Source organism: Bipolaris sorokiniana (assembly GCF_000338995.1).
Source record: "Bipolaris sorokiniana ND90Pr unplaced genomic scaffold COCSAscaffold_8, whole genome shotgun sequence".
In the NCBI taxonomy this organism is placed as follows: domain Eukaryota; kingdom Fungi; phylum Ascomycota; class Dothideomycetes; order Pleosporales; family Pleosporaceae; genus Bipolaris; species Bipolaris sorokiniana.
Window position 1 is genome coordinate 57,035 of NW_006911902.1, and position 12,485 is coordinate 69,519.

The 12,485-nt window shown below is 49.0% G+C and overlaps 4 protein-coding genes across 4 annotated transcripts; 3 read left to right on the top strand and 1 right to left on the bottom strand.

Annotated features, from left to right (window-relative positions):
• The first annotated feature begins 22 nt into the window (after nucleotides 1-22).
• COCSADRAFT_37170 (uncharacterized protein) lies at nucleotides 23-2,521 on the top strand. Its single transcript, XM_007702169.1, has one exon. It carries the CDS (start codon nucleotides 303-305, stop codon nucleotides 2,283-2,285), a length of 1,983 nt encoding a protein of 660 aa, XP_007700359.1. The 5' UTR covers nucleotides 23-302; the 3' UTR covers nucleotides 2,286-2,521.
• A 907-nt stretch (nucleotides 2,522-3,428) lies between these two features.
• Nucleotides 3,429-4,225, top strand: COCSADRAFT_118199 (uncharacterized protein). The gene is made up of 2 exons (XM_007702326.1): nucleotides 3,429-3,834; nucleotides 3,957-4,225. Exons 1-2 carry the CDS (start codon nucleotides 3,484-3,486, stop codon nucleotides 4,170-4,172), a joined length of 567 nt encoding a protein of 188 aa, XP_007700516.1. The 5' UTR covers nucleotides 3,429-3,483; the 3' UTR covers nucleotides 4,173-4,225.
• Nucleotides 4,226-4,459: 234 nt separating this feature from the next.
• On the bottom strand, nucleotides 4,460-6,220 carry COCSADRAFT_26751 (uncharacterized protein; the record flags this gene model as incomplete). Its single annotated transcript, XM_007702140.1, has 1 exon — nucleotides 4,460-6,220. The coding sequence occupies one exon, from the start codon at nucleotides 6,218-6,220 to the stop codon at nucleotides 4,460-4,462; it is 1,761 nt and encodes a 586-aa protein (XP_007700330.1).
• A 794-nt stretch (nucleotides 6,221-7,014) lies between these two features.
• COCSADRAFT_327280 (uncharacterized protein) lies at nucleotides 7,015-12,443 on the top strand. The gene is made up of 7 exons (XM_007702327.1): nucleotides 7,015-7,173; nucleotides 7,237-8,141; nucleotides 8,205-9,450; nucleotides 9,496-9,724; nucleotides 9,778-10,091; nucleotides 10,141-10,658; nucleotides 10,708-12,443. Exons 1-7 carry the CDS (start codon nucleotides 7,049-7,051, stop codon nucleotides 12,360-12,362), a joined length of 4,992 nt encoding a protein of 1,663 aa, XP_007700517.1. The 5' UTR covers nucleotides 7,015-7,048; the 3' UTR covers nucleotides 12,363-12,443.
• The last annotated feature ends 42 nt before the right edge of the window (nucleotides 12,444-12,485 follow it).

Genomic DNA, 12,485 nt, shown 5'->3' on the forward strand with positions numbered 1-12,485 from the left:
CCTAGTCGTCTCCGTGCGCGCCCGACACTCCTTCCTTTCTATACACGCGTCGTTGCTGCTTCTGCTGCCACTGCGTAAGGCGCTCCTTCCCTTTCTTTGCTGTGCGCCTGCTGTTATAGTCGTACGCCACTGATCGCATGCCGCGCCTCTGCTCACCACCCGGCCCCCATTTACGTCAGCGAGCACTGCCAACCACCCCTTTCGCAACCACGCCCACAACCATTTCCACTGCCCACACCACCTGATACCACATCTGCTCGCTCATCGACATCCGCATCCTCTTCCCTGGCCACTGCGCCGCCATGGCGCCCTCGACCAAGCTCACGCTGGACAAACTCGCGACTTTCGACGACATCATCACCGATGCTGTCATCGACAAGGTCTATGGCTGGTTCACCATCCGCAAGAACAGAGGTGGCCGGTTCACCGGCCTGCGTGGCCTGGATGGCGAACACGTCGCCGACATCATTCGCCAAAACGTCATCTGGGACAAAGATCCTGCCGAGGCCGTGCAGAAACTGCTGCAGTTGCCTCGTCTGCGTCGATTCCTGGTCGGCCTGAAAGACGAGCGTGACCAGGAGCAGTTCAGGCGACATCTCCGCAGATATGTCAACATCTACATGCCCGACTGCCAGTTCGACGTGACAACTACGAATCGTTATACCATCACAGAGCACGAAGCCTCAATCACCGCACGGCGCGACATCAACCCACGTGAGGAGATCAAGTACCTGACCGGCGTCCAGGTGGCCATGACCGAAGAGCAAGAGAAAACTTTGGAACTACAGCGCAAGGACTTCAGTTTAGTCATCTCCAGTAGAAAGAAGACACGCTCTCTCTTTCTGGGCCCAGCACGCTTCGCCAACCATGATTGTGATGCCAATGCAAAGCTCACCACCAAGGGTTACGACGGCATGCAGATTGTTGCAATAAAGCCCATTTCTGAGGGAGAGGAGATTACTGTGTCATATGGCGAGGATTATTTCGGCGATGACAACGAAGAGTGTCTTTGTAGTACATGTGAGAGCTTACAACAGAATGGATGGGCACCAATGAAGCGAGTAGAATGCAGCGACGGCAAGGAACCTACTCAGCAAACCGAAAGTACAAGTCATGGGCAGGATGGTGTCGATTCTGAAGACACACAGACGTCTGTAAAGCGGCGGTGGGAAGACTCCGCCATTGAAGACCCCGAGTCTGACTCCATGCCGGAATCCAAACGAGCTAAATTTGAACAAAAGACCTCGCCGACAAGACCCGATGAGTCGGACTTGTTGCGAATGACGACACTGAAAAAGGCTCACAGCACATCGTCACTACGACAGGAAATTGCCGTTTCGAGCATCGAAGATCCTTCCAGCAACTTGGCCGCACTTCCGCAAATATCGCGCGAGATGCGCAACCAACAACGCGAAGGCTTCCTCACAGTGAGGACGGATGAAACCGTTTCTTCTAGAGAAATCTCGCCGCAATCGTCAATAGCGGCTGCATCACCCAAGTCTTCAGAGTCGACGGATGCCACATCAATCGACGAAGATCATGTTCAGGAGGGCGGTGAATTAAAGGACAAGGTCGATCCACAAACCATTCACGATCAGCCGGCATTGGGAGTAACGACAGTGAAGGAGGAAGTTACTACGACTACGGTAAACGCCCCGTGGCCCTCTCTACCTGCAGCAGAACAGGACTCTATGTCCGATCTCAGCGAACTTTCTGAGAGTTTCGAATTTGACGATGGAAATCAGCAGATTGTCAAGCGCAAGCCACGCCCTATTATTCGAACCACTCGTTCCAAATCGCGTTTTGACGTTCAGAACCGCGTCGGAACGCCCATTACGATCGAAGACGGAGACGAGGCCGACTATGTCGAGAACACGCGCAAACCGGGTGACTACATGACTTCGAATGCCGTGCTCTCCGCCAAGGGCTCCAAGTGGGTCAACTGTCACACGTGCGAAATGGACTTTGTCCAGCAGGAGGGTAATAATACTCGCAAGGAGTGCCCACGGTGTGAGCGTCACTCCAAGTTGTATGGTTTTCCCTGGCCAAAGACGGAAAGAGAGGGTAAGCATGACCGAGAACAACGCGTTCGTGACCATCGTACCGTGCACCGCTTTGTCGCGCCAGATGAGGAGCGCCAGTTGAAGCGTGACAAGACGAGAAAGATGATTAGAGACAACATCAAAGAGCGGTTCTCAACACCGCGCAGTGCCAGAGACACCATGAGTTCGAGTGTCGAAGTCGACAGTGGACGTAAGAGAAGAAGAATCAGGAAGACCATGTAGGCCATAAATCTAAGAGCCACGCTTTCGAAAAGAAGATGCAAAAAGACTTGGAGAATAAGAAGGTGGACTTTGGCTTTTGTATATTGACATTTCCGACACACTCTTTCCACAAAATAGCATATAGCGAGGCGCTTTCGGCGAAGGAGCTTGTACGATATCCGACAATGATTTACCGCATGGACACGTTTTATTAATGGCATCAAGTTTTTGGTTCACATACAGTATTGAAGCGGCATCCTACGAAAGTAGATAATGAATCTATTTTTTTTCCACCGGCATTGAACCTCTCATGCAGTGAAGCATATCGTATTGTATAAAGTTAATCTGGTCTTACATTGCTAATACGAAGGAAGTGGCGAGGCGCTTCCAGCCCACGAATATCGAATACGATGCCCAGACGCTCATCTGTCTCTTAAAGGGTAACAACTGTAATACGCATCTCTTTTTTTTCTCCACGGGAACCTAGTACAGCAGGAAAGAAGACCAGAGCTTACTCGTCAATATGCTGTTCGTTTTGCCTCTAAGAGCACATCAACGCCACGCCAATGCCTCAAAATCACCCACACTCAATAGACCGCGGGGCAGTAAGGAAGGCAAAAGACTAAATATAATTTTTAAATTCCGGACAAGACGTTCTAGAAGGCCTACACTATACAAACGTTGTCGCGGTACACAGGCGCCGCCGCAACGCTGATTGGCCACTCCGTCTGCTCGCTTAATTTGGATAAATGCTCGTAAGGGCCGGATGGGACGTGGGCCAGAGCGCAACACACGGAGCGTTATATTAGAGGGCGGGGGAATGGCTCTATATGCGGTGGCGGGAGAGCGATATCAAAAGTTGAGTGGGTGAATCTGCAGGGACGGGATTTTTCTTCCTCTTTACAGTTTACTAGAGAGGAAAGGGGAGTAAAGTGGATGATAAAGTAATTGCGGAGATTGAGCAGTAAGGGAGAGGGGAGAAGATCCGGATGAAAAGGAAGGGGGGGTATATAAAGGAGGGTGGGTTTATTGGTTTTTCATTGCTGAGAAAGATCGAGAAAGGGAAGTTTTCTTTTTACCATCAAGTTTTGATAGCCATTACCAGAAGGACAACACATTCCCTCTTTCCATCCTTTTCTTCTCTCGCAGACCGCCTTTGCCATCACCTCTTTTTCCTTTTTCCCCTTTCGTCTTCTCTACCGATTCCAAAAAAAAGAAAATGCACGCCCGCATCTTTCCGTTTCTTAGCCTCGCGCTCCTCGCCGTCGCCGCTCCCCCTACTCCCCCAACAATAACGCGCCTCGTCTTCTCCGGCTCGGGCTGCCCCAACGACTCGGGCTCCGTAAAGTCCGACACGACGACTCTCGGGGACTTGGCCGGCATGTCCTTTTCCCAGCTCAAAGGCGACTCGACAAACAATTGTGGCGTACACATTCAGTCTTCTGGCGCAAGTCCCGGCTGGCAGGTTGCGCTCAAGCAGGCGGATTACGCTGGCAATGTGGAGTTGAAAGGAAACAGCGGACTGAATACGCTCACGCAGGTTTTTTGGAGCGAGAATGCGGGGGACACGGTGAGTTCCTTTCTCTTTCTTTTCTTGGGACTTGAAAAGTTGGTTGTAGTATACCTTGTTCTCCGAAGAAGAAGAAAGGAAGGATAACATAACTGACGATGTTTGCTTTCCCCCCACAATAGGGTCTTCTCTCAGGTGGCTTGATGAGTACGGGACCAGACGTCAAGGATTACGTTACAGTGCGGAGTAGCGCTTCGGATCTCAAGTGGTCCAGGTGCACAGGGTCAGATGGCAACCCGGGGATTCTGAATGTCAACTTTCGACCGGTTGTGCAGGGCGAGTTTGGGAAGTATGATTTCAAGCATGCGAGCTGGACGCTCGCGTGGCGGCAATGTTAGCTGGGTGCTTTGTGTGGCTTAGATGAGGTAGAAGAAGACTTTTAGAAGAGGGTATGTTATGTAGATGTATATTGTTTTTCTGTTCTCTTCTTCTGTACCAAACATGAAATGATATGGAGTAAATGATTTAATGTAGTTAGCCCTTTTGATGTAGCAAGATCTCATAGAGGTATGAGATGCCATATGAGAATCGCACCAGGAGCACACCCAGTTATTCCCGTTCACCCTCTTGTACAGTACCATAACGCAATACCGCTTCCTGGGTGTCTCCTCTCCAGCCACGCTCATCAAATATTCCTCGGTCCGTAGATCCCTGCCTTCTCCACCACCAGCTCAAGTTTGTCTCCTCCCAAGCCGCGGGTGTTGAACTTGCTGTGCCAGCACTTATTTTCACCTTCTCTGGCTACCTCAAGTGCACGTGCCTTCTCGTTGAGTTTCTTCAAGTCCTGTTCCTGATACATCTTGGTCATTGCATTTTTCGGATCCTCTTCGTGGCCAAGCTCGATCTGAAGGTTTCTAGCAGCATAGTTGGCAGCTCGTAAGGTAGTGTACACCTCCGGACGCCCATGAGGACGGTATACACGAACAGGCTCGTTAGCCTTGCCTTTGCCGCTACCTGACTCCGCATCGGAATTTGCGTCGGAGTCATCAGAGTCGATCAGCTTGAACAACCTCAAAATGTAGCCAGTATCCGATATGAAGGATGCATCTTCGACGGAACGAGGTGTCTGGTTTGCTAACTCTGAAACGTAATCACGTTGGACATATATTTGTGTGTAGTGTTTTTTAGTCGAGTATTCAAAAGGCGTCATGGTGCTAGTCAGAACCATGCAGCCGTGTTCGTCTCGCTTGCTGTTCTGCTCAATGGTCATGTAGCCCGAGTATTGTTGTTTGCTCTGGAAATACCTCTCCGCCTGTGCATTTGCATCAAGCATACTAGTAAACGGACGTACAGTTATTTCACTGATCAGAGCCTCTTTCTCGCCTTGCTTGCCGTACCAGTGCTTTTGGAAGATTGAATATTCAAAGTAAGGTATTGCATCTGTGGAAATTCCAGAAGATTGACTAAGATCTAAAGCCTTGGTGCTGTTTGCTTGGGTAGCTGGGATTCCTACACGAACAACTGGTGGAGATACTTTGTCAGCATCTACTGTTGAACCCATTTCAGAGACGACGCTAGTTGCAGGCGTGCAATCTGGACTTTCCTCACCAGCCTTTACATCCATCCTAGCGCTGGTCAGAAACATATTCTGTTTCTTGGGGCTTGCATTATTGATATCTCCAGCACCACAGAGAATGCCATCAGCCTCCAATTTTGGTAAAGGCTGCTTCGAGGAAGATTGGGCTAATTTAGAAAGTCTTGTGGGCTTTTCAAAAGCGCCAAAATTGCCAAAAGCTTGTCGCTCGGAACTCGAGTCGCTATTTGATTGTCTATCAAGAGTGGTCGGACGAATTCCTTGGATAAATGGGGGTTTTTCTTCGGTATTCTCGAATATAGCAACTCCGCTCCTAGGTTTTACAGCGTTCAGCTGCTTCAAAGCGCCCATCTCACTAAATATAGGAAGAGTTTTCCCAGACTTTTGAGAGAACTTCGCCTTTTCATTCTGCTCTTTCGGGACGAGGTTTTCTTGTGGGCTCTTGGTAGGTACTGGTAGTATTGGATGAGAAGCGGTACTCACAGATTGTTGCAAAGGTTGTTGAGCCTGACTCGGTGGTAATGTCTTTCGTGTGTTCTGGTCCAATTTTTTGTTCTTGCCCAGGAGCGCCTGAATACGAATCTTATTGAGCTGCTTTGTTCGGAGGGATTTTGGAGTAAGCTTTGTCTGCAAGGTGCCTTGTGGCGAAGCTGGCCTCGGAGAAGCATAAACATGATCCTTCATTTCGTTCACGTCGTTTTCATCACTATCATCGCTATCCAATACAAAGCCGCCTTTAGTCTTCGGTCGCTTCACAGCACTGCTAGAAGTGTCTATTGACGACGGCCGCTTCTTTGACGTAGCAGCATCTGGCTTAGCGGCATATGCAGAAAAATTATCTCGGGATGGCATCTCAACAGCCTTCCAGAGATCTTATCTACTTGTTGTACGAAGGGTTGATGATTTCTCTACACTTTGCAAAGGGATTTCGATTCGATTTCTGGGCTTGCAGAATACCTATGTACTTTCGGTAGTAATGGGCTCACCGGGCTTATAGATGAGATATACAGAACTAGCTGCCAGAGACATACCAAAGCCGTATTAAAGCTTGGACTTCGTGGGGCACTAAGAACAAGGTAAGACTTAGTAAAGTTGACTTCACTTGGTGAGGCCCCCCGAAAATATCAAAAGCCTAGAAGTTGATAGTTGTTTTAGAACTACTGCAAGAGGGACAGGCAGACGAGGTGAGAGATCTCTTGACGGAACGCATATCGATGTGTCTATCTTGGTGATTCTCTCTCGTGAGAGTCAGATGCCTGAAATTAAATCGAACCGCCGCCAAACATGAGAGCACAGAAGAAGTTCTAACCGTCCGACCGGATCTCCTCCAGTGCCACCGTGTTTACAAGAGAAAGACAACAGCGACAGAATTTAAACTGAGTGTGTTTCTTGCTAGCATGTTGCTACTCATAGTCATAGGTCAGCAAATGAAAGGTGAATTACAAGGAAGTCACATAGTATCCTGAGTCAGGCACTACTTTAGAAGTTGACAAGTGTGTCGCACTAACCGATTTCGGGTTGGGCATACTCGTCCTCGTAGATGTATCAAGTGTCGATTGCCGAATTTGCAGGATTTGCCGCTGAGTCATCATGCCCCCACACCCTTGAAGGAAACCACGCTCATCAATTGTATCAACTCCGATGCACTTGCAACATTGAATTGTGAACCTTTTCTCCAAAATGACCCAAGGAGTATCCGAAGGCCCCGAAATACCATTGCCTGACAAGGCACTGAGAGATTTGGCAAAAAATGTAGCCAAGGTCCTGCCTAATTTCGAAGAGGAAGAGGCGGCTGCTGGTGTGAAGTAAGCATGCAAAGTCCGTGAGCTTTGCTTTGATAGTGTCGAACAAGACTAACGGAGTCTTAGAAATCTTCACAAAATTCTATCCCCAGTCCTGGAAACTGCGGACCTTGCAGATTTGGAGAATAGTCATCGTGCGGCTGCCTCGAATGCACTATGTGCAATCATTGAGCATTGCACGACTTCCAAGTGCCAGTATGCGCGGGAAGAAATTCTAAATGATTCAATTTTCATGAAAGCCTTCAACATCTATCTTCAGCGATCCGGCGACGCAAAAGGCAAGTCGATGAGGCAGATGCTTCTAGTCCTTACAAGTGTTATTACCAGAGACCAAAGCCTACGCGCGATCGAGCTTCGAGAGAAAGCTACAGCCTGTTTTCTGGATGTTATCTGTGAGCGTGAAGATAGGATCAAAGTGAAGCCAGCTTTACAAGGTCTAGCCCACTTCTTGCTCAAGGAAGTAGTATCAGTATCGGGGCTAGTGGATCTTTTCAGAAAACAGGCGAAGCACTCATCTGGTGCAGCCGAAGATGTCGCAACTTCCCAGACGGTTTTTTTGTCATTTCTTGCTTGGGTCGTTCACCATGACACCTCCCTATCTGCAGGTCATTTAATCAAGAACTTCCTCACAAAGGCCCGCAGCTCTCCAGACTATTGGAAGCAGGAGGCCAATAGCAAGCACATACCGCTTTGGATAGAACCAGTAGCGGAAACTTTACGAGACTGGCCGGATAGGATACAGGAGTTCAAGACCCATGTATTCCCTCACTGTTTCCTACCAAACATTGCCGAATACACCCAGTTTCTATCGTACCTTCACTTCGGTTCATACGTTCCGCACGATGGTGTATTACCGGATGAACTATCGGAGCCTAGCAGATTTACTTCATATATCGATGGGCCAATGGAATTCAGAATCTTGCTTGCAGCGATTGTGACTGGTAAAGAGCTCACTATCGTAAAGGACAACGGTAAGAATACGGCACCCTGATTCGGTATTGATGGGTTCGAACATTTACTTACTAGCCATTCAGATCAAAAAGTGCGGAGTAGCATAGAAATTCGCGATGGCGCTGTCTATCTGCCTGACAACATCACAGGCAAATGGATGACTGATCCCGAGCCCGAAGTCAGGCTTGCAGGGATGTTTCTTTCAGTCTACTCAACCTCTGTCACAAGAGTTGTCAGCAGCAGCGTCTTTCAAGCATTGAAGCGTAACCTCATCCACCTACACACCGATACAGACGCCAACTTTCGAAGAGAGGTACATGGATATACACAAAAGCTGTTCGACCGCCTAAGGGCAAGCACAGCCACTCTTTCGAAGGGTATGCTGAAAAACAAAGTTGCTGATCAAACGCGACTGCCTTTTCCAAAAGCGGCATTCGATTCCGGTCTCTCCGTTTCCCATCCCAAGCAGCAAGACTCGCTTCTGGAGTCACTTTCGTTTGTTGTCTGGTATATACGGTTTCTCGAATGGGAACTGCGCCCAACCGCATCCTATCAGAGTCGTATTACAGCCCTCAGGTCTCTTATCATTGTGCTACGTTCAGGCGTGGATCCTGGCGTTCCATACAATAGTCTCTCAAAGTCAGCGCAAGGGCAGTTGAACTGGGCCCATGGAATTCAGATTGGAAACAAGAATCTGGTGCGAACGCTACTGGATCTGATACTAGACCCCTTTGATGACGTTCGCGATGCGGCCGTGTCAGTTCTACAGCTATGCTTATCAGCTCTACCGGAATCGGATAAAAGACGTGTGATGTCGGCAGTTCCCCCGTTCATCGTACGAGCAGAGACCGTCATGCTCCAGACCGGACGAGCTGACCAAGCGGATGGTGTTGCTCGAGCCTATGGAATGATCTTCAGCTCCGCAGAGAACGGAGAAGTAACTCTAGGGAGTTCTTACTTCTCTACGAAGTTCCAAATTTTTGAGCATCTCCAGAAGCAGCTCAAGGAAACATTAGCTATAGCACATAATGACCTTTCACAGGCTGTTGATGGCCGGCCTGTACATGGTATCTTTGCGGCATTGCGATATGTAGTGGACCAGCCTGACTTCTATGCTTTCGTATCAGAAATGTCGCCAGGTGCCTTTACCAATTGGAAAAGTCTTCATGGCGATGTTGTAGAAAGTATCGAGAGCCTATGGGGCTGCGTTTACCACGTCCTATGTGCAGATGCGCCAGAAGGGCATATCCCTGACGAGTTGGAGGACGAGGGAAGCTTAGATACCAAGGAGATTCTGAGCTATTCATGGAGAGGTCTCAAAGAAGCAAGGTGAGTATTTGGTAACTACTGAGGAGTTTCATTAACATCTTGTAGTGTCTTACTTAGAACCATCATTTCAAAGGCCCCCGTGGGTGATGCAGAGGGTGATCTTGTAACACCGCAGCTCTTCGAAAAACTAGGGCGGCTATGTTTTACCCAGCTATTAGAGCTGCGGCATCGAGGTGCCTTTTCGACTGTATCCCAAACCTTTGCAGTTTTCTGTCGTCGTTGCGTAATATCGAGTATTTCCTCTCTTCGCGCGCTGCCAGAAGCGTGGTATCAGGTACGTGAAGAGACTGCATGACCTTCCAAAACATAGATTTTAACATATGCCAGGAAACCCTGCGATCTATTCAAGACAAATCAGACGCCATCACTCGGAGATCTGCAGGTATACCGGCGGCCATGTCAGCCCTTTTGGCTGCGGAGCCACAGACAAACGGCAACCTCTTCCCTCGGGCAATGAAGGATCTTACTGCAGAGACACTGGTCGAAGCGCGAAGCGCAAACATTGAAGAAAGCCGTCTTCCACAAGTACATGCACTTAATTGCATCAAGGAGATATTTACCACATCGAAGCTCAGTGTCGTTTCCGAAGCATACATTGGCCAGGGTCTCGAGTTGGCCGCAAAAACACTCAGCTCACCTATGTAAGAAAGTCTAATCTTCTTTTGGCTCTCACACTGACTTCTATCATAGATGGCCGCTTCGCAACTGTAGTCTAATGCTATTTAAAGCCCTCATAGAGAGGTTGCTTGGCAGTGACGAAGCTCAAGATTGGAAAGAACGCGATCGAGCAAAGACATCACGCTTTTCTTACGATAACTACCCCAGCCTCGTCACAATATTGCTTGATCTACTCAAGCCGAACGGCAACCGGAAGATTATGGACATGCCTGAGACGGGCAGCTCGCCTCTTGATCTTCACGGCGCTGAGGGTGTCTTTCCAGCTCTCCAGATTCTGCGTCAAGCAAGACCACCACCTGAATATATTTCAAAGATGCAGGAATTGGTGAAGGAGCTTATTCCAAGCCCGCATTGGCACATGCGAGACATGGCCGCAAGAACTTATGTGTCTCTGTGTTCCCCAAACGAGGGGGTTGAGGCTCTTGGTCTCATCCTGGACAATGCCCATACCAGCCGCAATGAACAGCATGGAATGCTTCTGGTGGTGAAGTATCTGTTGAAAAAGACACTCCGTAACTCGAATCAATTGAGTGGGTTTTCTCTTGCATTCAGTCCCACAATCAAACTAACCATCGACAGCCCTGGACTGCTTCGCAAGTATGATGCAACAGATTTGCAGAAATGCACCCATATGGTACGCCTCGAGCAATTGTCTATTTGTCAAATCCGCCTTCCTAGATGTTGTCGGTTTGTGTGGCATGAGTATGCTCCGCCAGGCGAATGCCGTCTCGGTGCTGAATAACTGGGCTGACCTTGCCGGGTCCGTCTCTATCGGTCCTGAATTCAATATCGGACCTAGTGAGCATCACGGAGACGATCTGTTTCGCAGTTCCTTGGCTCAAGTTTTCATCATTGACCGCGTAATCATGCAGGAAACTTCACTTGGCATCATGGTCTCAGACGAATATCAGAGCATTAGCGACGCTCTGATGCTTCTCGCAGCTCAAGACCCAGATACTTGTCTAACCGCTCTACGCACACTAGACACTATAATGAAGTCTACGCCATTTGAAGACTTGACCACTCCGCTCTCCTTGGTACTATGCCACATCCACCATGTCATCCTCGAAGCCACGGACGCAGAAGTAATCTCAGCCGCCCAATTTGTCCTGGCCTCGGCCCTCACAAACAACCAACACCTTCGCCACAACTTTTTCTCTCTCACTACACAAGACCAAATCATACTCACCTTAGCCAAGCTAGAATCCCAGTGTCTCGAGGGACCGCCATCAAACATGCAAAGCGGCTTGCACCTTGTCGCTTTCTTCCTCGACCACGCATATGCTTCTCTACCCGAGCAGCGCAAAGACGTCCTATCCGCAATGGCACGATGGATCCGTCTTCTTCGCAGGACAGTCATTGACACAAATCCATTTGACACACGCTTCGCTGCAGTACAGTCTCTACACGCACTACACTCCACTCTAGCCGCACACCCCATATCAAATGCGGCACGCGCTTTGCTCCTGAGTCTCAGCCTGGTTCTCTACGACCTCCTCAATGACGATGACGACGAAATCCGTGATCTAGCGGCGCGCACAACGGGAAATTTGCTTCGCGCTCAGGGGTACACGACGTCGTTGTGCAAAGACACCGTGCCGATACTGAGCAGCTATCGTCTAGCACTGTTTACATGTCATAATTTCCACTTAACATCGCTATCGGCATCGACATCGACATCGGGAGGAGTCCTGGCTACTCAGGCTCTGCACCGTCTGGCAAATGCTACTACCACTGGAGAAGCACTCTTCTCCACGCCTTTTGTCGAGACGTTTGCACGGGAGAGACAAGAAGACATGGCGTTATTTGCGCAAGAGAAGCAGAATCTGTACAAGGATGATGTTTTGGATGTGCTACTTTGGTCGCGTGTATTACTTCATCTGCCTACCTCGTCTGTCTCTTTGACGTTGAAGTCAGGACTGGCGAAATGGGTGGTGGATGGCCTGGCTGTGCTCACAGAAACTGCGACTAAGGAAGAGGATGGGGCGTTAGGATGGAGTTCGAAAGCCGAAATCTTTACGCTGGGGATGCGAGTCTTTTGCGGGGCCGAGGTAGTCGTGGGGTGGGGTAATGCGAAGACAAAGGGTGATGTGATGGTGGCGCTGGGCAAATTTTTGCATGTAGCAAAGAGCAAGGGCGTTCATGGCTTGTGGATCGAGAGGATGGAAAAAGTAGTGGAGAAGGAGGTCTTGCGGGTGCTGGGCAAAATCAAGGAGAGCCTGGACGAAGTATGAGGTGCGCAATTCGAATCATGTTTTTCAGGTCATAGATAGAATTAAGTAAAAAATTGATTGTCAAAATGATCAACAATAGTTATGTGAACAATTAGCAAGAAAAGCAGCCATGACATTCTCTCA

Bases quoted from the DNA above. Each gene is read 5' to 3' on its own strand.
- COCSADRAFT_37170 (XM_007702169.1), top strand. From the start codon at position 303: ATGGCGCCCTCGACCAAGCTCACGCTGGACAAACTCGCGACTTTCGAC.
- COCSADRAFT_118199 (XM_007702326.1), top strand. From the start codon at position 3,484: ATGCACGCCCGCATCTTTCCGTTTCTTAGCCTCGCGCTCCTCGCCGTC. The intron at 3,835-3,956 runs GTGAGTTCCTTT...CCCCCACAATAG, and splicing joins GCGAGAATGCGGGGGACACG to GGTCTTCTCTCAGGTGGCTT.
- COCSADRAFT_327280 (XM_007702327.1), top strand. From the start codon at position 7,049: ATGACCCAAGGAGTATCCGAAGGCCCCGAAATACCATTGCCTGACAAG. The intron at 7,174-7,236 runs GTAAGCATGCAA...ACGGAGTCTTAG, and splicing joins GAGGCGGCTGCTGGTGTGAA to AAATCTTCACAAAATTCTAT. The intron at 9,451-9,495 runs GTGAGTATTTGG...AACATCTTGTAG, and splicing joins AGAGGTCTCAAAGAAGCAAG to TGTCTTACTTAGAACCATCA.